The sequence below is a fragment of the Vulpes lagopus genome, chromosome 3, assembly GCF_018345385.1.
Source record: "Vulpes lagopus strain Blue_001 chromosome 3, ASM1834538v1, whole genome shotgun sequence".
Taxonomy (NCBI): Eukaryota; Metazoa; Chordata; class Mammalia; order Carnivora; family Canidae; genus Vulpes; species Vulpes lagopus.
In genome coordinates, this window is record NC_054826.1 from 121,587,717 (window position 1) to 121,613,742 (window position 26,026).

General features: G+C 41.4%; 1 protein-coding gene across 1 annotated transcript in view; it reads left to right on the forward strand.

The window, feature by feature from the left end:
* GRIN2A (glutamate ionotropic receptor NMDA type subunit 2A) overlaps positions 1 to 26,026 on the forward strand; it is a 374,836-nt gene that overhangs the window by 238,199 nt on the left and 110,611 nt on the right. The window contains exon 5 of the mRNA XM_041750636.1: positions 20,136 to 20,250. Coding sequence (XP_041606570.1) covers positions 20,136 to 20,250 — 115 coding nt within the window. The remainder of the gene's footprint in view (positions 1 to 20,135; positions 20,251 to 26,026) is intronic.

A 26,026-nucleotide genomic window follows, 5' to 3' on the forward strand; every position in this document is an offset into this window, starting at 1 on the left:
AGTTTTATTGTCTTTCTAGGTGTTTCAGAGAGATGTGAAGATTTGCCTTTTTTTTTTTTTTTTTAATGATGACTTGGCATTTTTGACTCCCAGCTCCATTTCACCTAGAAGGAATTCGTCTCTGATATGTTAATATTGCAAGTGCCTTATCTTTTTGACCAAGAATGATTTTCTATTTCTCTTTAAATCATAGGTTTTCAAGAGCCTCTTCTAAATTGTTTTCTCACACTCGATTTTAATGTCCTCGCATAATGGATTTTTGTATTTTTTTCTTCTTCCTTTCTTTTTTTCTTTTCAACATCAGCAACAAGTAGAAAGAACCCCTGTGGGTAAAATAACAATATCCCTCCCAAAGAAGAGATGGGGAAGAAAATGTTTTCCCCCACCTTCAAGCCCTCACCAATGTGATCTGCCTTCTAAATTTTTAAGCAGGCTGAGAGCCTTTGAGGACTGAGTCAGAGAACACAAAACGTGACCTCTTAGTTAAAGCCAAAAGCTAAAAAAGAGGGACCTTGTACATCAAATGGCTCTTACCAAAGGGTGTTTTTATGAGTGAAGTGCAAATGAAGCACAGAATAGAGCTCCTTTCCAGGATCCAAGACCCAATTTCCAAAGCACGTGAACACTCTCAGTTGATTGTATTTGCTGCTTATTAGCTTATGGAGCTATTGGAATCTGAAGTGGGACGACTTATGTTAAGCACTCAGCACGAAGCCCGGCACATGTTCGACCCTCAATTTAACATTACTGTTAATCCTACATAGAGGTGAAATATAAAGCAACTCATTTCAACTACTTCTTTGGCCAGAAATACAAGAATATGTAGCTCTTTGCAGTGAATGCCTAGAAATCTTTACCAAAAGGCCCCTAGGATAGGATTTCATTCTGAAAATGTTCTGAGAATTTTAGATCCTGTCGAGACAAAAGGGAGAAGAATCCACAAGTGTGTTTTTGGGACAGGAAGCAGCACCGTGTCTAATATATATCTGTGTGAGGAATGGGTGAAGGATTCCACAGAAGAGGCCTCTGAGGGGTGATGCAAGTCATCTTCAGCGTCTTAAGGGTTTGTCATAAGTTTTCTTCACTGATAACAGAGAACTAGAGCCAGTGGTTGAATTCCTGAGGAAATAATTCTGGCTCAGTGGAAGGAAGTCTTTGCTAAACACTTTGAGCTGTCAGTGAAAGGGACCCTCCTCAGAAGTGGGGGGATATCACGCAGACAATGGTTGCTTCTCAACAGGGGTTGTACAATGTGTGGAGGAGAGGTAGTTCCTCAGTTTAGATAAATAACCCTATAACCCTTCTGCTTTAGAATCTTCCCGTCCACTTTTGCTCAACAGCGCAGCTCTTACTGCTCCTTCGATACGAAATTCATAGCATTTGTTTCCTGGCCCAGATCACTTCAGCTTCGATTATGCCCATTGATACCAGTGTAACTTAACATTTATTCTTCAGTTACGATGTTCCAGGATTGGCACAAGGTGCTTTGTGTACCTTCCTCTTCTAATGCTTACAGCAGCCCCATAAGTATTTATTTTTATTTGAAGAATAATTAACATATTGTGATGATTCTATTTATTATATAATATATATTTGTATATACATATATGTCTAGTTAATCTGTTACCATTCATAGTTACAATTTTTTTTTCTTGTGATGACAGCTTTTGAGATTTACTCTCTTGGCAACTTTCAAATATGCAGTAAGGTGTTATTAACTACAGTCACTATGGTACACCATGCCACAGCATTACATCCCCAGGACTTTTTTGTTTTATAACTGGAAATTTGTACCCTTACCCTCCTTCACCCATTTTGCTACCTCTTACCTCTACTTCTTGCCTCTGTCAACTACCAGCCTGTTCTCTGTATCTATAAGTTTGGTTTGTATTGTTTTGTTTCCTAGATTCCACATGTGAGATCATGATATTTGTCTCTGATTGATTTCACTTAGCATAATGCCCTCAAAGTATATCTATGTTGTCGCAAATGGAAGAATTTCATTCCTTTTTTATGGCTGAAAGGAATTAGTGTGTGTGTGTGTGTGTGTGTGTGTGTGTGTGTCTCACATCTTCTCTATCTGTTCATCTGCAGTTGACGCTTAGGTTGTTTCCCTGTCTTGGCTCTTGTGGGTAAAGCTGCAACGAACATGAGAGTATAGTATCTCTTTGAGATTCTCTTTTCATTTGCTTCAGGTGTATTCCCAGACGTGGGAGAGTTGTACCAATTACGTTTCCACCAACAGTGCACCAGGGTTCCCTTTTTTCCCCACATTCTTGCCAACACATATCACTTGTCTTTTTGATGACAGCCATTCTGACAGGTGTGAGGGGCTATCTCACTGTGGCTTTGATTTGCATTTCCCTGATGATGAGGGATGTTCATCTTTTCCTGAGCCATTTGTATGTCTCCTTTGAAAACGATGACTATTCTCATTGTTAAGTTGGAGTATTACTATTTTTGCTATTGAGTCATGTAAGTTTCTTATATGTTTTGGGTATTAACCCCTTATATGTGGGTTGCAAAGACTTTCTCCCATTCCATAGATTGCCTCTTCATTTTGTTGACTGTTTTACAGAAGCTTTTTAGTTTGATGTGGTTCCACTTGCTTTTTATTTTCTCTTGTTGCTTGTGCTTTTGGTGTCCAGGCTCATGTTTCTGTTGGAGGTATTGTAGAAATGACTGTTGGGTAGAATGTTGAATCTAAATAACTTGGAACTCTGATCAACCTTACATCCCAATTTAGACTATTTATTGTATCATTCAAATTAGCTCAGTCTCTATTCAGCCTTCTACTAACTGTCTTCATTGTTTTTTTAAAAATAATTTTTCACTGTGGCAAAATACATATAAAAATTTCCATTTTAACTTGTACATGAATGTTTATAGCAGCACTATTCACAGTAACCCAAAGGTATAAACCACTCCAATGTCTATTGGCAGATGAATGGATAAGCTTAATGTGTATCCATGCAGTGGAAGATTATTCAGCCCTAAAGGCTGAATAAAGGGATGAAATGTTCATACCTGCGCTGACATGGATGAATCTTGAAGACATAGTATGCTCAGTGAAGTCAGTCAGACACAAAAGGCCACATATTGTGATTTCACTTATATGAAATATGTTTATTACTTTTTTTCATCTCTATAAACAAACCCTCTGCAATATTTTTCACATAGTTCTTTTTATTTACATTGATTTACTTTTTTTAGAGATATAAAACTTCACTGTAATTTCTTCCTAAGTAATGAAATCTATGAAACAGTGGGTTTGATATACTGGTTCCATATAAAAATATACATTAATTAAAACAAATTTAATTCTAAAAATAAAGCTAGCCCATGTACTATCTAAATGTACCCATCAGTATACCACCTGAATCACACCGATGACATCTAGGAAAACAACCTTTTGGTTTCTCTTGGCCATCAATTCCTTCTTGAATTTGATCCACATGGCTCCTTTCCCTAGATTTAAGTTGTCTAATATGGCAACCACTAGCCATGTGACTATTTAGATCTAAATTAATTAGAATGAAATAAGATTTAAAATTCAGTTCCTCAGTCATACTGTTCATATTTCAAGTGCGATAGCCACAGGTGACAAGTGGTACCATCTCTGACATAAAAAATATATGACTTTTCCATCCTTGGGGAAAGGTCAGTTGGCCAGTATTTTCTAGAGTTGGCTTTTTTTCTTCTTATAGTAGGGAAGCACCCTATCTCCAGATCCCATGCTTAGGTCAATCTCTCACTCAACATCCGCACTTCTTATCACTTGTTCCTGTCTGACCATTCATCCCCCAGCCAGCTCTCAAACTGACCTACTTTCCCAATGTCACCAGGGAGGGCTTGGTGCCAAACCACAGCGTGGGACCTCCTCTCGCCGCTCCCCTTCCTGCTTGCTGCTCGGCCAGCTCTGGCCTCACTCCATCTTGCCACTCTCTCTCCCTCTTGTGCTATTGATGCGAGGATCTCCTCCCACATAGCACTTTCCAGATTTCCTGAAGGGCCCCGCTCTGCTTCACATTCCATGTTGTTTTGTTATCCAAGTGTGAGAAGACATGGCCCCTCCTTTTTCCATGCTTCTCTCTACTGTCTTGTCTGTCTTGCTCTCCCTTTCTGTAGCTTTTCCTCCTTAGTAACTTCTCTTCCTCCTTTTGTCCTTTTACTCTTCTTTCTGTTCTCCCCACAATTATTTCCCTGTAGTTGTAAAATTAACCCTTAACTATTTGGAAAAAAAAGTAGGAGGAAGAGTGATACAAGAAACAAGAAAAACTGTATTCTTTCTATGACTTATACAGAAAGAAAAAAGTTGCCAAGTCCCTGCTTGCTCTAGCCATTCTTCTTTGCTCTTTAGGAGGCAAATACATCATTTTCTTCTCCAACAAGGAAGTAGCCTAGCAGTTATGGGCGAAGATAGGAATTTCAGGGCAGTGGCTGGGATTGCAAAGCTGAGTCTTCTGGGGGACACATTTCCACACCAGAAATCTGTGGCAGGATGTGAGACATTATTATTGCTGAATTTACACAGGGCTGTCAAGTTTCATTATGAGACTGGGCAGCATTTAGACTGCTATTTAGGCCAGGACATATTTAACTCTGTCCTGATGGTTCTGAGGTGTCATCCAGCACAACGGGACATTCTTCACGCTGCTGAGGACTCCAGCACTGGCCAGATGAAAATCTGCTCCTGTTCATTCAGCAAATGGTCATTGATCCCCTACCATATGCTGGACGCTGTGCTCAGGGTGTGGGGTATACAGCAACAAATCATACATGGTCTCTCTGTTCCCCGGGAGTTTAGCCTCCAGCAAAGGATATTGTATGTGTGCGTGTGTGTGTACATGTGTGTGAAAAACTATAATAACAAGGTGGAAAGGGAGATGCAGAGAATGTGATGAGAATTCTCAGGATGGAGTGGAGGCTGGAATCTCAGTGAACCTTTTGGGAAGAGGTAAACTCAGTTTTAGATGGTCTGAACATGTGAATATTTAAGGTATAAAAATCTTTGTATTAGGTGAGACTTTTGTGATTTTAAGTGATAGAAAATCGACTCTCATTGACAGCAAAAGCAAAAGCAAAACAAAACCAGAAGTATTTATCCGCCCATCCTACTGGAATGAATGGAGTGTGCTTGTTATCTAGCATATCTAGATCCAGGTTCAAATGATGTTTTAAGATCTCTCTCTCTCTCTCTCTCTCTCTCTCTCTTTTGTGTTTCTGTCTGTTATGGTTCATTGTTTCCCAACATGAGATGGGGAAGAACATCATCTAGGTGTGGATTCACATACTTTTATTACCACATCTCCTTCAGTCAAGAGAGACAATTATCCTCTCTAGCTGCAACTAGTCCCAGAGAAGGAATCTTATTGGATGAGCTTGAGTCAAGTATCCACCCCTGAACCAATCATCATGGTCAGAGATACTCCTCTTGGCTGGGTAGGGGAAGATCTAAGGAAATGGAAGTAGCCAGAAACAACAAGGTATTACTGCTTTCCCAGTGGAAGGAAGTGTAGGAGCAGAAGCCAAGAAGTGGGAAATCACAAGGACATCATGAGTTGTTTGGGTTTGCTCCAATGCAGGATATGTAAAGAACAGTTTTAGGAAGTAAGGTTGGAAGTTAAATTTGGCTAAGGAGCATGAATTTTATTTCTGGACAATAGGGAACCATTTTAGGCTTTTGAGCAGAGTTTTACATAATCAGGACCAAAGCTTAGGAACATTTATCTGGCAGGTAGACTTATTTTGAGTGTGGGGATGATAACACAGGGAATCTGGGGGCCAGGTAAGATGTTATAAAGGTCCGGCTTGGAACAGAGTGAGTACTGCTTTGGGTGTTCTGGTGGTAAGCAACAGAAGTGAACTCTGACTCCCTTAATTTAATCAATAGTAGGCAATAAAGAAGGAATAATAGAAAACATGTTGGGGCTTGACTGGGATATCTTAACAAATCAAAGTAAAAGTTGAGCGGCCCAGCTTTAGAAAGGTCAGAAGGTGAGGCACAGTCATTGATGGAGGAAAGTTACTATTGTCCTAGGTCTGATGAATAATTCCCAGTCTCTGTCTTACCTATCAGTCTTCAAGTTCTTAGGAGAGAGAGTGTGGTGGATCCAGCTTGGGAAGGGGCACCCCCTTCTCCCACCAGACCTATTTTTAATATCTGAAGGAAGAATAAACATTCAGGTTTATATAGAGGAGGCCTTTCCCAAAGAAGAGGACTTATTGCATACCAATAAGCCACCATAGGAGAAGAGCCCGGGTTTTGCTAGGGGAAGGAACATGAAAATTCTTAAGTTTGAAACTAGAACAGAGTTCAAATGAATGGTCCACAGATGTGTTTTATTTCACTTAAAATACTGTTTTTAAATGAATTTGATTACCTCTAGCTGGGATTTTCACTGCTCTCAATAGATAATCTTGTACCTGGCCCATTTTACTCATGGATTTTTACCTGCCCTATCCTAGAAAGCATGAGGGTTTGTGATTCCTCCTGAGAACTCAACTTGTTGTTTGCCCTGGAAAAAAAAAGTAGAAATGGGATAATGGAAGACTAACCAGTATTCTGACAATTAGATCTTCCACTAATACTGCTATGGCATCAGGGACATCAGCTACAAATATATTAACACTTGTTGTAATTATTTATGTTAGTATAATTACTTCCTGATAATGATTATTTGTTTTTCCCTAAACTCTAAGTGACTTTGGTGAAAGGACCACAAGTTTTTTACTTATCATCTTATCTCCTGCATGTTGCTGGCATATAGTAGGTACTTAACCAATCAACCAATAGTAGGTACTCAAGCAATATTTATTTGAACTGATGGTTCAACAAATGTGTTGGTTAAGAAAATGGATTTGAAGCATTTCAATAGGTATGCTTTTGAGATATTGCTCTGAATTGATGGTCTGTAACTTATGGTCCAAGTTTTAACACTGAATGTGCCATGCCCCAGGAAACCCCTCTGTGCTGGGAAAAGTGAGATGATTGTTCACATTACTTATGGAAGTCGGTCAAGAAATGTGTTCATGTTAGGCCCTCATTGCACTCTTCATAGTCCTGCCCTGAAAGTTCTCAGTTACACTGTGTGGGTGCTATGCTCTGCATGTTTGTGTCCTCCCAAAAATCATATGTCAAAACCCTAATCCCCAATGTGATGTGATTCAGAGGTAAGTTGGAGGGGAAGTCTTAGAATCATACCTCACCTGATGGAATAAGTGATCTTAGAAGAAGAGACAGAGACCAGAGTATGCTGTCCCTCACTGACACATGAGGACATGATGAGAAGATGGCCATTCATAAACAGGAAGCAGGCTTTCACCAGATGCCAAATCTACCAGGGTTCCATCTTGGATTTCCAGCCTTCAGAGCTGTGAGAAACAAATTCTCATCGTTTAAGCCACTCAACTTAGGTAGTGTGTTATAGCAGGAACAGCAGGCTAAGACAGTGGTGTTACCCCCCATCTGACATGGGACTGAGCTGAATCTCAGAGGCCTTGCTTGTGGGGACAGTGTCAGTAATGGTAGATTTAAAACTCAACCCCAGTTTATCTCCTACACCTGCTCTTCTGTCTACCTGACAATGTTCTAAGAGTTCAGAGTCCTGGGTTATGAAATCTTGTCTTCAGGAAGGTTCTAGTCTAGCATAGGTGGTGAAGTCATGCAGGTTATGATTAACACCAGCCTGGGAATTTCCCTTCACATCACATTCATCAAAGATTTTCTCCTATTTTTCTAGAAGGTGGTAGTATAGGGTTGTATTAGCCAGGGTCCTCCAGAGAAACAAAACCAAGAAGCTATAAAGTAAGAGGTTTATTACGATGGACTAACTCACATGAATATGGAGCTGAGGGGTTCCATGATCTGCTGTCTGCAAGCTGGAGGCTCAGAAAAGCCAGTGGTGTGGTTTGTGGTGCCAGTTCATCTCCAAATGTCTGAGAAGCAGGCATGTAGATCCCTGAAGGCAAGTGAAAATGCACATCCAAGCTCAAGCAAAGACAACAGATTCCCCATCCTCTGCTTTTTTATTCAATTCAGACTCTCTCGATGGATTGGATGGTGCCCACCACACTGGTGAGGGCAGTCTTATTTATTTACTCTACCAACTTGAATGCTAACCTTACATCCTTACTGCCATATTCAAAAGTATTGTTTTACCTGCTCTCTGGGCATCCCTTAGCCCAGTCACATAAAATTAACCCTCACAAAGATCTTCTGAAATAGATGTCTTTAAAAAAGTCATTCCAAGTGGTTGGGACAACACATAAATAATGGAGGTCCTCCAAGAGGGGAGCATACTACTTGAACAATTGGGTTGAGAGCTGAGAGAGGGTGTATCTGATTTGGAGGTGTCAGGGAAGACTTTGTCGAGGGGATATTATTTGAGTTGGTCTTGAAGGGTGGCCAGTATACATGGTGGTGGTGGTGGGGGAGATGAGAAGGAATTATAGCCACCAAATATTGTGTGGACAAAGACATATGGCCTGGCTTATTGTCACCATTCAGTCCTGGATTTGGTGTTAAGTGGGGAAAACGTGGTCCTGGGGTGAAGATTAATACACTGCTTTGTGAATCGAGTCAATAACTATTGAGTATGCTGTGCCCGACAGCATGGCGCTAGATAAACATGAATGACTGAAGCCAAGACCTGCTCTCTGCTTTTGTTGAGACCAAATGTATGAGTGTGAATTTTTTAGGGAAAGTCAGGGTTGATGTATTGCTAAGGGCTATAACAGGAGGTGTGGATTAAAATGAACTAAGGGGGGATCCCTGGGTGGCTCAGCGGTTTGGCGCTTGCCTTTGGCCCAGGGCGCGATCCTGGAGTCTCGGGATCGAGTCCCGCGTCGGGCTCCCAGCGTGGAGCCTGCTTCTCCCTCCTCTTGTGTCTCTGCCTCTTTCTCTCTTTCTGTGTCTATCATAAATAAAAATAAATAAATCTTTTAAAAAATGAACTAAGGAAGGAAAGACCAATGGGAGAAATAGAGCTTGATACCTAGCTTTACCCTGCCCCAGGAAGTCTTGTGTTTAGTTTAAAGATAGTGGAGAGGGAAGATATTTTGAGCGAGAGGAACAGCATATACTGCAAGAGGGGAGTAGGCCCAAATGCATTGTGTACTGGGAGGGGAATCAGGAGAGGATCAAATACTGTGAAGCTAGGAGGGAAACAAAGAAATATATAGTACTATGCCCATTCTTTTGAGAGAAAGTTAACTGAGATGCAGAGAGGCCAACTAGGAACTGGTGAAGCTGAATTCAAAGGATTTGGACTCTACTTTGGTTCAGATAGTCACTATAGCACCTAAACCAGTCAGGATCAATTTTGTTTTCAAGTGACAGAAAGCCCAAAACATAAAAGTGGCTTCAATGGGATAGCCATTGAATGAATTGCCTCTCTTGTAAATGAAATCCAGAGGTATCCCTAGCACATTTCCTTCCCCAAGGAACATCTCTCCCTCTCATCCCAATACTTGTAAGCATCGAAACTATCAGCCTATTTATTCAACCCATAGCCCTGGCTGTGCGACTAACATCCAACATCACTGCAAGCCGCCTATTAATTCACCTTATTGGAGGAGCTACTCACACCTTAATAAATATTAGCACTACCACAGCTCTTATTACCTTTATTATTTTAATCCTATTAACCATTCTTGAATTCACTGTAGTCTTAATTCAAGCCTACATCTTCACCCTATTAGTAAGTTTATATCTACATGATAACACCTAATGACCCACCAAACTCGAGCATATCATATAGTTAATCCAAGTCCATGACCACTGACAGGAGCTCTCTCAGCCCTTCTTATAACATCATAAGCCTAATCATATGATTTCACTTCAACTCAATAACCCGACTAGCACTAGGAATAACAACCAACACACTAACTATATATCAATGATGACGAGATGTCGTCCAAAAAAGTACGTTCCAAGGACATCATACTCCCATTGTCCAAAGAGGACTGCGTTACAGAATTTTATTTATTGTATCAGAAATATTCTTCTTTGTAGGATTCTTCTGATTTTTTACCACTCCAGTTTAGCTCCAACCCCTGAACTCGGGGGTTGTGGGCCGCTTATAGGCATTATCCCCAGGACTTGCCTGGTGTTTCCTTATGTCAGGGACCCAGGCTTCTCTGCCTTGTGGCTTTGCCATGGCTAACCAGTGGCTTCCACCTCACAGTCCAAACTGGCTGCTAGTGCTCCTGCCATCATGTCTGCATTGCAACCAGCAGGAAGGAAGAAGGAGCAAAGAAGGGTTCATTCCCTCCGTATACATTTTAAATATCATGCTTTCCTCCTTGCCTTTGGCCAGAACATAGCTACATGATCATGCTTAGCTACATGGAGGGCTGGAAAATGTAAACTTTATTATAGAAGACTATGTGCACAGCTAAAAATGGGGGTTTCTGATTACTAAAGTGGGAGAGAAGCAAGGATATTTTTTTTGAGAAGCGGGGATATTGAAGAACAACCAGAAAGTCTGACACCCTGCGTGGCCTTTGGCACCATCATAGAATCCTCCGAGCCTCTGTTCTTTCTCTGTAAAATGGAATAATGCACATTTAGTTCTTCAGGTAAAAATTCAGGTAGCATATGGAAAGTATCTGGTCCAGCATTTAATACCTATTCGGTGCTAAATATGTTTTCATCCCCCCCCCCCACTTTTAAAGGTCATCGTTATTACATATCTGGGGAGGTAGAACAACAGCTTCTGCTGAGTTGAAGACCAGGGTCTTCGTGTGCTACAGTGTGGATGAACAGTTTCTTAAGTGTTTTCTGGCTTGTTGGTTTAATTGATTGATATGAGGGGTAGAATTTTTTTCCCAATAATAATTTATAAGGAAGTGCAGTGTATGGGTGACTCAGGCAGAGGTGGGAATCCTAGAAGCCCACTGGCTCCCCCCACCCCCAGTCTTTCTCCTCTGTCTTTGAGTTCCCTCATCCATCGGATCCCCAGGTAGACGCCCACTGGACAGACAGATAAAGTAGAGCTCATTGTCAGAGAGTGAGAAAATAGGACAGAACCCAGACCTTTCGTTCCCTCAGTAGGCAGGTAATGAGCATCTGCTTTATGCCAGGAACAGTTCCCAGTTCTGGAATGGGGTGCAGCTGAGAACAAGAGACAAATGCCTTAAAAAAAAAAAAAAAAAAAAAAGAGAGACAAATGCCTTGTCCTTATGGGGCCTATATTCCAGAGTTGGGGGTATCCAGAAATTCTTGGATAAAATCGCACTTTGAATTGATTCACATCATCTCATTCTACATATTGCGTTTGGGGGTTGGGGGTGGTGAGGAGGCAACTCCCGTGTATACTGCCTGTTTGAGATCCTGAATAGTGTGACTGCATAGACACAGGTGATCGAGTGAGCTCATGGAAACTGCTTGTCGCATTACTTGTTGTTTTATTTCCTTTGGCTCTCTTGGAATAGATGCTCGTGACATGAGATGGCTCCATTAACCCTGTGCCAGCAGTTCCAAACGGTTAGGCGAGGCAGAGCCATTAGAAGTTATGGTGATATATTTGGTGCTATGTCGGTGGTGGTGTATGATACAATTCAGGGGCAGCCCTGGGTGGCTCAGTGATTCAGCACTGCCTTCAGCCCAGGGCCTAATCCTGGAGGCCAGGGTTTGAGTCCCACATCGGGCTCCCTGCATGGAGCCTGCTTCTCCCTCTGCCTGTGTCTCTGCCTCTCTCTCTCTCTCTCTCTGTGTGTGTGTGTTTCATGAATAAATAAATAAAATCTTTAAAAAAAATACTATTCAGGATTTCAGAAACTTCCAGAACCCCACCAGGTTCGTGAGAGAAGTACACATATAAGGAACAAAAGCACACGTGGGATTCTGAGAACCACTCTATTAGTGGACACTCGGGCTTCCAAAAACTCCTGATAAAGTATAATTAGGGCATGCCTCTTAGATCCTACTCTCTGTTTCCTGCTCCCAGTGTAATCCTTGGCAAGATGATTCAAGTATGCTGTCTGGCAATGAGGACAGAGGGAATGGTCATATTCACAGAAAAAGCTTTGCCCTCACTTACTTACTACCAGTTTTAGACTTAGAGGTTGTGTTACAAAAGACAGCATGTGAGGCATGTCCCCAAAAAGCCACCTTTGGTTCCGATGTGCTCACCAAAGAGAGATGGGGAGCCCAGGTGGTGTGAAGGGAAGGCTGGCAGCTGGGTCACTGTCCTTGCCCCATAGCCTAGCCCAGGGGTACTGTGGGCGCTGAGCCATTGGACTAGCTTCTCCTTTTTCCTGAGGTGTAAGGGCCCACGGGAGCACATCACTTCCCTTGGACAACTGGGATTAGCAACCAAAATAGTCCTCCAGCATCTAAAAGATGAAAGCCATTTAATCTCAAATTTTCAGAGGAAAAAAGATAAATATGTGAAACTGTAACAACTCCTATTACCCCTGCCACCATCACTTATTACGTGCCAAACACTCTGCTGCCCATGGCGCTCATGTTACCCCGATACATTCCATCTAAGTTTACCCCTATAATTACACAGTGGCATGGCTATTACAACCTTGTTCTTACAAAGGAGGAGACAGATGCTCTGAGAATTTAGGATACTTTCCTGTGATTGAAAGCAACAGCAGAGCATTCTAACCCAGGCTGATTCCAGACTAAACAGTTGCTTCGCAGACTCGCCCTGGTCAGGCTGTTGCATAGGACATAAGCCTTAAATGCACAAGGTCTTGGATGCCTGTGTCTGCCATTCATTCATTCCTTTATGCCTGCTTTTCGGTTCGTGCTGCAAACCATACTCCTCTAGGTGTCTTAGAAAAGCAGTGATCAAGACAAAGATCCCTGCCTTTATGGAACTTACCGTCTCCTGTTCTAATTCTTAAAAATTCAGTAGTGCTCAGTCAAGGCAAGTGACATTATTATTTTTGTAATGGGCCACAGTAGAATTTGAGTTGAAAAAGTAAATACTTCCCTCTTTTTTTTTTTTAAATCCAGATTTTTTTTTCCTCCTTGTTTTTCTAAGCCCATTCTAGATGCTACTGGCCTAGAATATATGGTGATCTGTGTGTGATCTTGGAGTGATTACATTTCTTTCTGTCCTGACATTTAAGTTGTAGCTCTGCCCTCATGCCTTTGGTAATTGTTCAGGGAAAGTGGGAAAGCATCGATGAGCCTGTGAAATCGAGCACCAGGGCAAAGAGGGAAATACGGTCATCTGGAGGCTTACTGGAAAGAAGTGGTGCACGCGTGCATGCAGGGAAGGGCCAGTGCATGGGTGGGAGCTGGTGAAAGCTCCCTGCGTCTGGCCTGACATGGAGAAAGGGTTAATGGAAGATGGGGGAGCCCTCAGACACTGCATCAGAGTTGATGGGATTCCAAACCACACACTGCGAGGATGCTGCAGAGAGCAAAAAACATTTGCAAAGGATGGGAGTGTCCTGAGGAGTGAAAAGAGGTTCCAGAGAACAGTGACTCTGTTTTCAGAAGCATGTAAATTACATGACAGACGAAGAAGGGTGACACCCAAAGCAGTTCTAGGAGGCACTTAGGCAGCGCGTGACTTGGGGAAAAAGAAAACAAAACCCGGGGGGAATGTAGGAAATGGCAAAGCAGATGGGAAATTAACCAAAAATTGAGAAACACTAAGTGGGTTACAGTGGCATTTGTGAGACAGTAAGAGAATTAGAGTCTGAAGGGAAATAGTGAATAATAAATATGTCTCGAGAACATTTCAAATAATCAGATTTTGGAAGTTAAGGGAGACTTATGACTGTAAAGGCAAAAGAGAGAAAATAGAAATCAGAGGGAATGAGACATTTTAAGTGAGAGTTCAAGTCACTTCGGCAGCCTGTATATGGTTGACTTTTGATGGGAGGACAGAGGGACTCTGGAAAGGAGCGCACGAGTGGCCACAATAAGCATGGCCTTAAAAAGACCAGGTTGCGTCTGGGATGGGGTATTAGAAAATATGACAGGCTGGAAACATAGTAAAGAAACAACAACAACAAAAATGCTAGGAAATGCCTGTAAATCTTAGCTACTGTTTATTAGGTGACAGCCATAAACCAGGCATGGTGCCGGGCATTTTTAGTGTACCATCCCTCGTGCTACCCCTAAACCCGGGAGTTAGGTAATGGTTAGCTGAAACCACATGAGACTGTCTTGATTACTTCATACGGTTTAACCTGATCCATTTTTTAAAAGGAAAGAAATGAAGGCTCAGAGAATTTTGAATATACTGCCCGAAGTGACAGCCGGGAGCATGGAGCCAGGCTTTGATCCCTGTTCTGTTTTCCACGGCGTGAAAATTGCAATTCATTCTTTTATTCATCAGCACCAGCTGTGTGCCAGGCACTCTCTTTGACACTGGAAATATGATACTAAACATGGAAGAAGTCCCTGCCTTCATGATGCGTGCTGTCTACTGGTTAAAAAAAAAAAAAAACAAAAAAACAAAAAACCCAAGCCAACGACAGTCAAGAGCAGCTGTCCAACAGGAGTAGAATGCAAGCCTCGTGTTATCTTAAACTTTCTGGCATCACATTAAACAAGTAAAAAGAAGTAGATGAAATTAATTTTAATAATATGTCTTATTTCACCCAAGATGTCTAAAATATTTCAATGTGAAGTCAATATAAAATGATTTATGAGATTTTTTTATGTGATTTTTTTATATGGAGTCTCCAAATCTAGTGTGTATTATGCCCAGGTGGCACATCTCCATTCAGACTAACCAGGTGCTCAATAGCCACATGTAGTTGGCGGCTGCTAGATTAGATTAGGCAGTACAGGTCTGGAGAGAACTTGATAATTCAGGCCTAATTTCTTTTGCAGTCATAATTTAGGAAAAATGGCCTGTTTTTCAGTGTTATTTCTGATCCCCTCACATCAGCCATTCACAGGGTACAGAATGCAAATAATAGACAAGTGTTTCTTTCACCTGAACTTAGCTTCATACACCTAAGTAGATACCAAAGGAGTCTTGTACGTGTGTATGTCACGTAGTTTACATATTTTCTAGTTTAACGTGATGTACGTCATTGACAATTAAAAAAAAAAACCAATTACATGGCTTTACTATCAATGGTTGATAATAACACAGGAGAAAACCCTCTGCAAACCCCTGGAGCCTCCATCCTGCCACATTTTGCCAGCATGCTTTCCTGTATTTATTGCTCCTAATGGAAATATTGAAGATGTAATTTGAAGCTTAACAGCCACCAGAATTTCTAATATTTCATCTGGCCACTAAAAGTTTATAATCCATTTTTGAGAGATAAACAAAACAGTGATAAGATTTTGCTGTTTAATACAAGTACCCAGCAGGTGTTAATGGGGACCAAGCAATGGGGTGTGTAATGGGATTTCCCTAGGTAAAAAATTTTGTTCTGGAGCTAGTTTAAATGGGAGGAAAGTCTGAGAAAATATGGATTGTCATTCCTAGAAATTGGATGGGGGAATTAAGGTAATAGGTGCTTGCATCCTGCCAACTTCACAATGAAATTACTGTTCAGCAAAAAATTCTGTTAGATGACCCCCCCCCCCATATACACACAAGGGGCTGAAGACTGTCACTAAAAAAAAAACAAGAAAGGAGAAACAAAAAATAATATTAATGTGGAGTATACAGACCTATAGGTCCAGGATATTGAATCTTAAAGGAACACAGACAATGAAGGAGCACATCCATTTAGTGGTTTCCATACTATCTGAAGAGGAGTGATCACATCTAAATAGTCACCTTGCTCATTCCATCTGATTTCACCACAAGATGGGATTGAGTAGAGAAAGTAAAGATGGGGAATTAAAGAAAGGGAGGTTTGAGTAAATCCAACTGGCAAATCAAAAGATCTGGATGCCCAGTGGTACATCCTAGCTCCTTGATTAAAAAGATGACTGTGATGTTCAGGTCACACGACATGTAACCCTGCAGATGGCTCTTGCCAGGGCCACATGTCTATGTCAAAACCAAAGCATTTGCTCTCTGGTCTGCCTTTTCCAAAAAGATAACCAACTGGGTGTTTTTGAACCTTTTGAGAATTGACTGACAATTTGAGTTCATCCGCCTTTGGGTCATTGGGTAGATCCAACCTGAACTCAATCCATCCCAAAGTGTTGGACAGATAAAAACCTGGCTTGATAGCTAACTTGATTCAATAACAACAAGAATAATAAATTAAAAACCTCAGCAAATTGGCTGGCCTAACTCCGGGTTTGGGGTAGCAGATACAGAGACTTGATCACTGATTGCCTATGAGCTCATGTAAAGACTACTCGCTTTGTCTGCAGTGTTTACGTTGAGATTCCGTGAATAGTATTCGATCCTCTTCCATTGTTCTATGCCTTTGGCATTTCGGTTTCCTCCCTGCAGTGCCTCACCACCCCTTATCCCTGGCCATTCACCCGGCCAGCCCATGCTCTTCCACTTTGTTTCCTGATGCCAGCTGTGCCTCTGCAATAGAATTAGCCACTCTATTCTTGATGCTCTTCACCAGCCTACTTAATACATATCTCTACTTTTACACCTACTGTTTTTTTTTAATATTTTATTTATTCTTGAGAGACACAGAGAGAGAGGCAGAGACATAGGCAGAGGGAAAAGCAGGCTTCACGCAGGAAGCCCGATGTGGGACTCGATCCGAGGACTCTGGGATCATGCCCTGAGTCAAAGGTAGACACTCAACCGTTGAGCTACCCAGGTGTCCCTACACCTACTGTTTTGTACTGCAGTTATTGATTGCAGAAATATATTTGTTTATTTTTGTATCATTTTTCCTACCACAGTTCTTTGCACAGGTCATGACGCATAGTAGGTGTATGCAGGTATTTCTATTGGATGGATAGATGGATGAACATATTGATGGATGGATGGATAGATTGATGGATTGGCAGATGGATGGATAGATGGATAGAGGGACAAGATGGATGGGCTCTTGGTTGTAGACGTGAATGGGTGGCACTTCTGGTGATCTATCAACACACTCAACCACCAGACATGAACTCCAGCCTTACAGTGTACCAGACAATGTAACAGGCCTAAAAATAATCACGGGGAACAAAACAAAAAGTCAACTGGGAAAATATCATTAGCCTAATTTAGCCCCCCCCCCCATTAATGAAAGCTTAGCAACCATAAACATAAATGTTGGAAGTTGTCCTCTGATGCAGAGAAAGAAGCGTTTTTACTCTGCCTCTCTTGACAGCAAATCTATGCATCACTCCTTTATTTAAAATCTTTCATGGATCTCTCTGGCCTTCTGAACAAAATCCAAACCTGTTAGGATGGCATTCAAGGTCCTTTAGGATCTGGCTTCAGGAATCCTCTCCAGACAAATCCCACTGCGCCTCAGCTTACTAAAGCTATTCCCTGCTTTGCCCAGCATGTGTCACGCTGCCGACCTTTGCTGACTCTTCTTTACTCAAGGTGATTCCTTTGCTCAGAGTTCTTTTCTCCTCCTCCTCCTTCTTTTTTCTTTTTTAAAGATTTTACTTTTATTCGTTCATGAAAGACAAAGAGAGAGAGAAAGAGAGAGGCAGAGACACAGGCAGAGGGAGAAGCAGACTCCCTGAGGGGAGCCCAATGCGGGACTTGATTCCAGGACCCCTGGATCACACCCTGAGCCAAACGCAGATGCCCAACCACTGAGCCACCCAGGTGCCCCATCTTCTTTTTTTTTTAAGTAGGCTTCATGCTCAGCCCTGAGCCCAGTGGAGGGCTTGAGCTCATGACCCTGAGATCAAGACCTGAGCTTATATCAAGAGTTGGACCCTTAGCTGACTGAGTCACCCATGTGCCCGTCTCCCACCTCTTCTTAATGCTTTTACTTTTCAAGATTTCCCAGGAAGCCCCCCACCCCAAATCCCTTAGGTTGAGTGAGGGGCCTTCTCTGCACTCACTTCTCCCACTTACTGTGTATCTCTGCACCAGCAGCATTCTGTGTGCTGTCATTGTTTATATGCCTGTGTCACTGAGTGATGAAGATGTGGGTAGGAGGGCGGACAGGCACTGGGGTTTTTATTTCTGTATCTATAGGACTCCCCATAGGGCCTGACACATAATAGACATGCAGCAAATAGTTGTTGAATCAACAAAATATCCTCCTAGGAAATGATCACAGATACCGCACATGTACCAAATAGAAGAGTGATTACTCTCTGCTCCTAGAATTGCAGTGGGTTTTTTTTTTCTGTTTCTTAAACAAACACTTTGCAGAAAACCTGGAGAAAACAAAGATACACAAAAGAGAATAAAAGGTACCTTAATCCTTTTATGCGTAGCAAACCCTATTTTTATCCTCTTCTGCTTGTTTAACATCAGTGAGCATTTTCTCCTCGCCATTAACTTGTCATCAAAGACATGATTTTTTAAAAACTCAAATAGTTCATTGAATGGATACGCATTATTTGTTCTTTGCCTTTTTCCCTGATTTCTTTAACTTCTCCTGGGAGACCTGACTCTCCATCCACAAGACACAGCCTGCACTCTGGCAGTACAGGAGCACACAGTGACCGGTTAGGTCCATATCTCCTTTTTGAAATTGTTTATAGTCTATTTCTCCTCCTTAATATTTTACTTCTTCAGCTGCTTTTGGTGTTAAAGGAGCACAAAGCAAGAAAATGCCACGGTTTTGAGATACCCTGTCTCTCTGGGGGATCTCCGAATATTTCAACGCACCATACTGCATTAATTGAGTACCTGTTAAGTGGTGTATTCCCTTGGAAGTCTCCAACAATATCACCTTTTTCTCAAGCTACGAGGAGATGTGGACTCCCGGGGATCCTCCCTCCCAAATCCTGGGAAGCGAGCTATGCCTTACCTCCCTCCCCATCTGCGTCCAGCCCGCCTCCAGGCAAGGTGGCTTGGAGGAGTGGTGGAGGCAAGAATACCATAAGGCAGGTAAATGTCACGTGCACTGATGTACTAGGCCGATGGTTGACCTTGCAGATGTTATATAAGACAGATGCTGAGGCGTTGTCCTTGTTGCTTCTCTCTCCCCAACCTTCACATCACTACATACCTGCTAAATATTCTCTACTTGGTCCTATTCGCGACGACTTGTACTCTTCCCTTCTCCTCCTCCTCTTTTGGGGCCACAACAGAGCCAAAGCCAACATCAGCTCTGACCTAGATAATAAACATCCCATAACTTACCCCCGCCTGTATCCACGCTGGTCCCCTCCAACCAATTCTCTACACAGCCTTTAGGGCATATTTTGCAAGAAAAGAAAAGTCTGATTGTATTGCTTCCTTAATTAAAACCTTCGGTGTGTTCCTACTGTTTTAAAACAAAGACAAAACTCTTTAACATGGCCTGAGAAGCTTTGCGCTATCTCCCCTATTCACTTTCGTAGCCACACAACATCCCACATTCTTCTCTCTCTGCTTTGGTCTCACTGGCTTGCAGTCAGTCCCTTGTGTGCATTGCCACAGGGCCTTTGCACATGCTGCCTGCTTTGCCTGGAATCTGCTCATGTCTCTTTTTCTAACCCAGCTAATGCTGACTCATCCTTCAGGCGAAGTTGCACTTCCCTGCAGAAGCCTTGCCTGACCCCTCTTTTACTTCCAAATAGCACATCCACCTCACTATTACAACACTTGTCATAGATCTGTAATTAATTAATGCCTGTCCTCTCCTTTAGACTCTAAGCTTCATGAGGAGAGGGATAATATCTGTTTCCTTATTCATCCTCAGCCAAGTTGCTGAGTCCTGGCATGTAGCAAGTGTTTAATAAGCATTAGTGGAATGACTAGTGGCATACCATTTCTTTGAAGTTGCATACCATATGGTTAATGAGCCATCAGCTTCCTTTAGGGAAACTTGTTCAAACTTAACAGAACATGGTTTAAGATCCTCCCGTAGTATCATTTGGACAGAGGTCTATGGATGTGGCAGGACAGAAAGTTTCCATCCCATGTGCTAACTACAGTCAATTGATAACATCTGTGCAGGATGGGAGATTCTGAGGGTGAGCATAGGCCCATGGAAATGAGTGCCTGCCTGGGTACTAATACCCACACAGGTATAGGCCACTTGTCATGAGTGATGATGGCCATGTGAGGCTTTACTTTCTGAGTGTTACACGGATGGTGCCACCCACTCGTCTGACCTCTTTCCTTCTTTCCTAAAATCTTGTCTTTCTCTCTTCCCCTCTCTAGATTTATGGTCAATGTGACATGGGATGGCAAAGACTTGTCCTTCACTGAGGAAGGCTACCAGGTGCACCCCAGGCTGGTAGTGATCGTGCTGAACAAGGACCGAGAATGGGAAAAGGTGAGCATCCTTCTGCATGTACGAAGATGCTGGGGAGGGATGAAAGCATGGGCAACAGAGGTGGTCAACTTAATCCTTTTCCCAATACATTTCCTGCTAAACTGCTCCAGACCCCATCCCACAACCAGAAGCAGATCATTCTTGGAACGAGATAGACCAAATATCGTAAGGTATAGCTGGAATGCTTTTTCTGGGTGAACTGTGGTAACTGTGTGCTGATCCTCATGCTGGCTTTTCTAATCTCATTAGGAAGGGTCCTTTAAGGACTTAGAATAAATAATTTAAAGACTACAGTTTGGTTCACATTGTTATAATAGCAACACTATATAGCAGTGATCACACCAGTTTGCCTAAACCCCATATTAGGTACCCTATTTACACATTTGGCCATAGAGATGAAGCCCTGTATTTTCATTTACATAGTCATTCATTTAAAGTCAACTAATTTCCAGGACATAAGTGTATCACTTCTGTAAATCAAAGGTTGGAGAGGGAGGTTCTGTTGTTTGTGAAGTACACTGTCTAGCTACATGTGTATTAACTATTAAAAATATAAAACAAAGCTCTGCAGGAAAAAAATCATCATACGTCCCACCCAAGCCGTGTCCTGAGTCAGACAGGGGAGACGTCACAGGCGATTTACAGATGACCCCACATGAAGGATGACAACATCTGCCCCACTTGCCCTCTCTCCCACCAAATCCCAAATTAGTCACCACACTATCACATACAGAGCAGAATAAAAGATATCAAAAGGAAGCCTGGGTCGCTATCTTGTCTTTTTTGACAAGCAAGGCATGACTTCTAAACTGCTTCAAGCAGCTTGAGATTTCTCTTCACTTTGCACATCAGATGGAGGCTTGAGAGATCCTAGGGGTAGGAAGATGCAGGATGTGGTGTGGGAGCCATACTATAATTAACTAGGATCAGAAGAAAATACTGTGCAAACAGAAGCATTGACTTTGGGGGATCAGTGATAGATTCCTAGAAGGGAAGATGAAGAGAAAGCTTTGGAAAAATTTTTGCCCGCTACACCCAACAGCTACAAAAGAAACTTTCCTTCAAGCGTACTTAGAAAAGTCACCAAAGTAGACTATGTTCTGGAGGATAAAACAAGTCTCGATGTATTTAAAAGGACTGAAATAATACAGAATGCATTCTTTGACCACATATTGTTAAAATAAGAGTTAATAATAAAAATAAATCCAGAGAATCTCCAGATGTTTGGAAATTAGTTAAAACTTCTCAAAAAGATTGTACTTATTTATTTATTCATGAGAGACATGGGAGAGAGGCAGAGACATAGGCAGAGGGAGAAGCAGGCTCCCCATGGGGAGCCCAATGCAGAACTCCATCCCAGGATCATGATGACTTGAGCCAAAGGCAGACACTCAACCACTGAGCCACCCAGGTCCCCAAGATAAAACTTCTGAATAGCCCGTGGGTCAAAGAAGAAGTCAAAAGATATTAGCAACTATTTTGAATGAAATAACAATGAAAACACAACATACCAGATTTGAAGAATGAAGTGGAAGATGTACTACAGGGGATGTTTATAGCTTTAAATGCTTGTAATTAAACAGGAAAAGTGTAAAGTCAGTGATTTAAACTTCTACATTAAGAAGCTAGAAAAAGAAGAGCAAATTAAACCCAAATGAAATAGAAGGAAGAAAATAATAAACATAAGAGTAAAAATCAAAGTAGAACACAAAATATAGAGAAAATCAACAAAGCCAAAATATAGTTTCTTTGAAAAGATTAAATTTGTAATTTCTAGCAAGAGTGATCACAGAGAAAGCACAAATACTACTAAAAAATACTAAAAAGTAAGAGGGAATATCACTACAGACATTACAGATACTACAGACAATAAAATGGTAAAAAAAATTATGAATAATGTATGCCAACAAATTCTACAATGTAGATAAAATGGGTATAGTTTTTGAAAAAAAAAAAAAAAACCTAAAAATTTCCTAGACCTAAAAAGACCTAAAAATGAAATAGTCTGAAGTCTCTTTCTAAGCTCGCTAAGAAGTTGAATTCATAACTAAAATCTTTCCCATTTCGTAAACAAGAAAAACTCCTGACCTAGATGGCCTTGATGTGAATTCCATCAGACATTTTAAAAAGAAATAACACCAATCTACATAGTGTTTCAATATATTAGTAATCATAATCCAGCAATATATTAAAAAATAATACATCATGGATAAATGGTACTTATTTTGGGAACACAAGATTTGTTTAACATTCAAAAAATAAATCAATGTAACTTACCATATTAATATAATAAAGGATAAAATTGTATGGTCATGTCATTAGATGCAGAAAAAGCATTTGACAAAATCCAATATATCCATTCATGATAAAGGAGGAAGAATTCTCAATCTGATAAAGGTTATCTATGAAAACCCTATAACTGACATCTCATATAGTGATGAAATGATGAAAATAAATCCACAAACATGCATTAAATTGCTTTTTGATGAATAATTATGACAATGGGGGAAAGGAAAGAAAATTTAAGATTTTATTTATTTATTCATGAGAGACACAGGAAGAGAGAGAGGCAGACACACAGGCAGAGGGAGAAGCAGGCTCCCTGTGGGGAGCCTGATGTGGGACTTGATCCCAGGACCCCAGGGGCATGACCTGAGCTGACGGCAGACGCTCAACTACTGAACCACCCCGGTGCCCCAAAAAGATTTACTTATTTATTTTAGAGAGACAGAGAGAGCTTGGGAATGAGCTGTAGGGGAGGGACAGAAGAATAAGGAGAGGCAGAGAGTCTCAAGCAAACTCCACAGTAAGCATGGAGCCCTACACGGGGCTCAATCTCATGACCTTGACATCATGACCTGAGCCAAAACCAAGAGTGAGACACTTAGCTGACTGAGCTACACAGGTACCCTGAAAGTAAATCTTTTTAATAAATGGTGCTATATCGACCAGATATCTATGTAGAAAAAAAAATACCTTGGTCCATAGCTTACATTACACACAAAAATTACTTAAAATAAATTTAGGACCTAAATGTAAAAGCTAAAATTGTAAAATTTCTGGGAGAAAATTTAGGAGGATATTACTGTGATCTGAGAAAGCAGAAGGCAAAACGCATTCAGTGTATAGTAAAAATAACAGACTCCATCAAAATTTAAAAATTTTTAAATTTTGCTCATGTACTGACAGTTGGAAAAGGAAAAGGCAAACCGTAGATTGGGGAAAAAAATATTAACTCTCTGTGTATATCCCAAAGGGCTCATATTGAGAATATATAAAGAACTACAGAACAATAAAAAGTAAAACAACATAAAAGCAGAAAATTAAGTTAGACACTCAAATGTGCTTACCATTGTTGACCTTCAGAGACATGCAAACTAAAGCCAGAATGATGTATCATTTCACACCTGCTGAATGGCTAAAAATAAAAAAGACTGACAATACCAAGTGTTGGTAAGGATATGGAGCAACCGAATCACTTCTATATGGCTGGTGGAAATGTAAAATTATAACCATTACAGAAAAGTGTTTGGCAGTTTCTCACAAAGTGAAAAACTTACACAAACCTTTCAACCCAGCAATTACATTCCTAGGTATTTACTATAAAGAAATGTAAACATATGCCCCCAAAGTAATATTTGTATAAAAATGTTCATTGCACCTTTATTCATCACAGCAAAACATCAGAAGGAATGCCAATGTCCATCAACAAGGAATGGATAAATAAATTATGGTATATTCATAAAATGGAATGCTGCTCATTAATAAGGAATGAAGTGGTAATATCTAGAACATGGATGAGTTGCCAAAACGTTATGTTGAACAAAAGAAGCCAGGCATAGAGGAATATAGTGCATAATTCCATTTATGTGAAGTTCAAGAAGAGGCAAACCAGTCTATGGGATTAGATACAAGAATAATGGCTGCTTTTGTGGAGGAGGGCAATCAACAGAAAGGGGGCACAGGGAGCTTTCTAGAGTTATGGTAATGTTTCATGAACATTTGTCAAAGTTCATCAAATTATCACCCAAGATCTGTTTATTTTATTGCATGTCATTACATCTTAATTAAAAACAATTTTGAAACCCTTCAAATTGAGATACCCAGCACAATTAACTACCAGTGTTTACTGAGTTTTTGCATTTAACTCCTGGACACGAATACTAGTTATTGGACACTTACTCTAGTTCTTCTCTAGGTGATATATCCCAGCACTGAATTATACTTCATTTATTCATTCAACAAATATTTATTCAGTGCCTACTGTATGCCAGGCACTATTCTTGATGCTTGGAATCCATCAGTGAACAAAAAAATAATTTCTGTACTCATGAAACTTAGATTCTAGTCTGTATGTACAGGAGGGTGGGGTAGGAGTCTGTGCCTTGAGTGATGCTTGAGGAAAGCTTTGGGTTCTATTAACTGGCATCTGATATACCCTGTGGCCCACCTCCCCATCACAGAGCTGGGCTCCTTTGTGCATCTGGGACACTGAACATGCTGGTTTTGTTTTGTTTTGTTTAACGTGTAATGTTTTCCTGTACCCGCACCTTCTTTTATCCATCCTTCAACTTCTGGATTTTCTTTCTTACAAAGGCAAAGCCAAATGCAAATTACTTTTTTCCTGTTCTTAATAGGAGGTAGGGAATGTGGGCCTTTTCTGCCTTATGGTGTTGCCTTTTGAGGTTATTTTTCAGCTGTTTGAAGTTATACAACCTGAGGATCACTTGTGGAGCTGTGAAATTGTTCTCCTTGGCTGGATTTCACCAGTCCTGGGTCAGACTTGGCTCACACCTGTGAATTGTCAGTGCTGCCTTTGGATCTAGCTCATTTGCCAGGGAGCCTGTCTATAGGGAGACCACTGCCTCGCAGGTGATAACATTGCACAAAAGAAAGCTGCCCCTGACATCCTCCGCTTCCAGAAACAGAAAATGGCCTTTTAATATTTTGTGTGTCCTCCTTCAAATTCTTGTTGAAATACAACAATTTCTCAAATAGGCAGCTCAGGGAATTACTGCTGAATTGAGCTTAGAATGTACAAATGCTTCCTGTAGTTGGTCTATGCTCTTGGCACTCAGGGGATCAGGTGCTTCAGAAAAAACTCCTTGTGCTTCTGTCTTAAAGAAAGAGGAAGGCAGTGGAGCAGGTAAATACCAGTCATGTTATCCTTAAGCCTGCCTGCCAGCAGCATCTGAGGTTCAGCAGGTCATCAGAGGGGATGGCCTACGGAAGGAGGGAGCTGTTATCTTGGGGCTCAGCTGCCACTTCTTTGTATCTCTGAGGTCATCTCTGGCCTCATTGGAAGCAGCAGCATGTAATGAGGGTGTCTTGGAAATTATGACAAGCTCTTGGAGGGGCATTTGCTTTCTGCTGGGCCCTTGTGTATGGCTGGTGTGGATTACTCCAGGGCCAAGACCAATGCGTGCTTGTGTCCAGCAGACATAGAATTCAGTGCTAAGAAGGCTTCCTCTTATAAATCAGGGTTTCCATGTTCTTTGCCTCTCCTTTTCTCTAGTGGTTTTGCTCTGCCTTGGAGCTTGGTGGGCCCAAGGCTTCCCAGGGATGTTTGCAAACAGTACCATGGAAGCAAGGCAATTGACAGCCCAGGCCAGTACAACCAGTACTCCCTGGGCACCAACTCTGTGGCCATCATTCTATCAGGCACTAGGACTTATCCAAGGGTGAGTAGGAAACCATCCTTCTCTTCAAGTGGCTCATAACCAAGCCTTCACTGGGGTGAGAAGGTTGAACCTGACTCAGCCCATTGGGGTAGTCT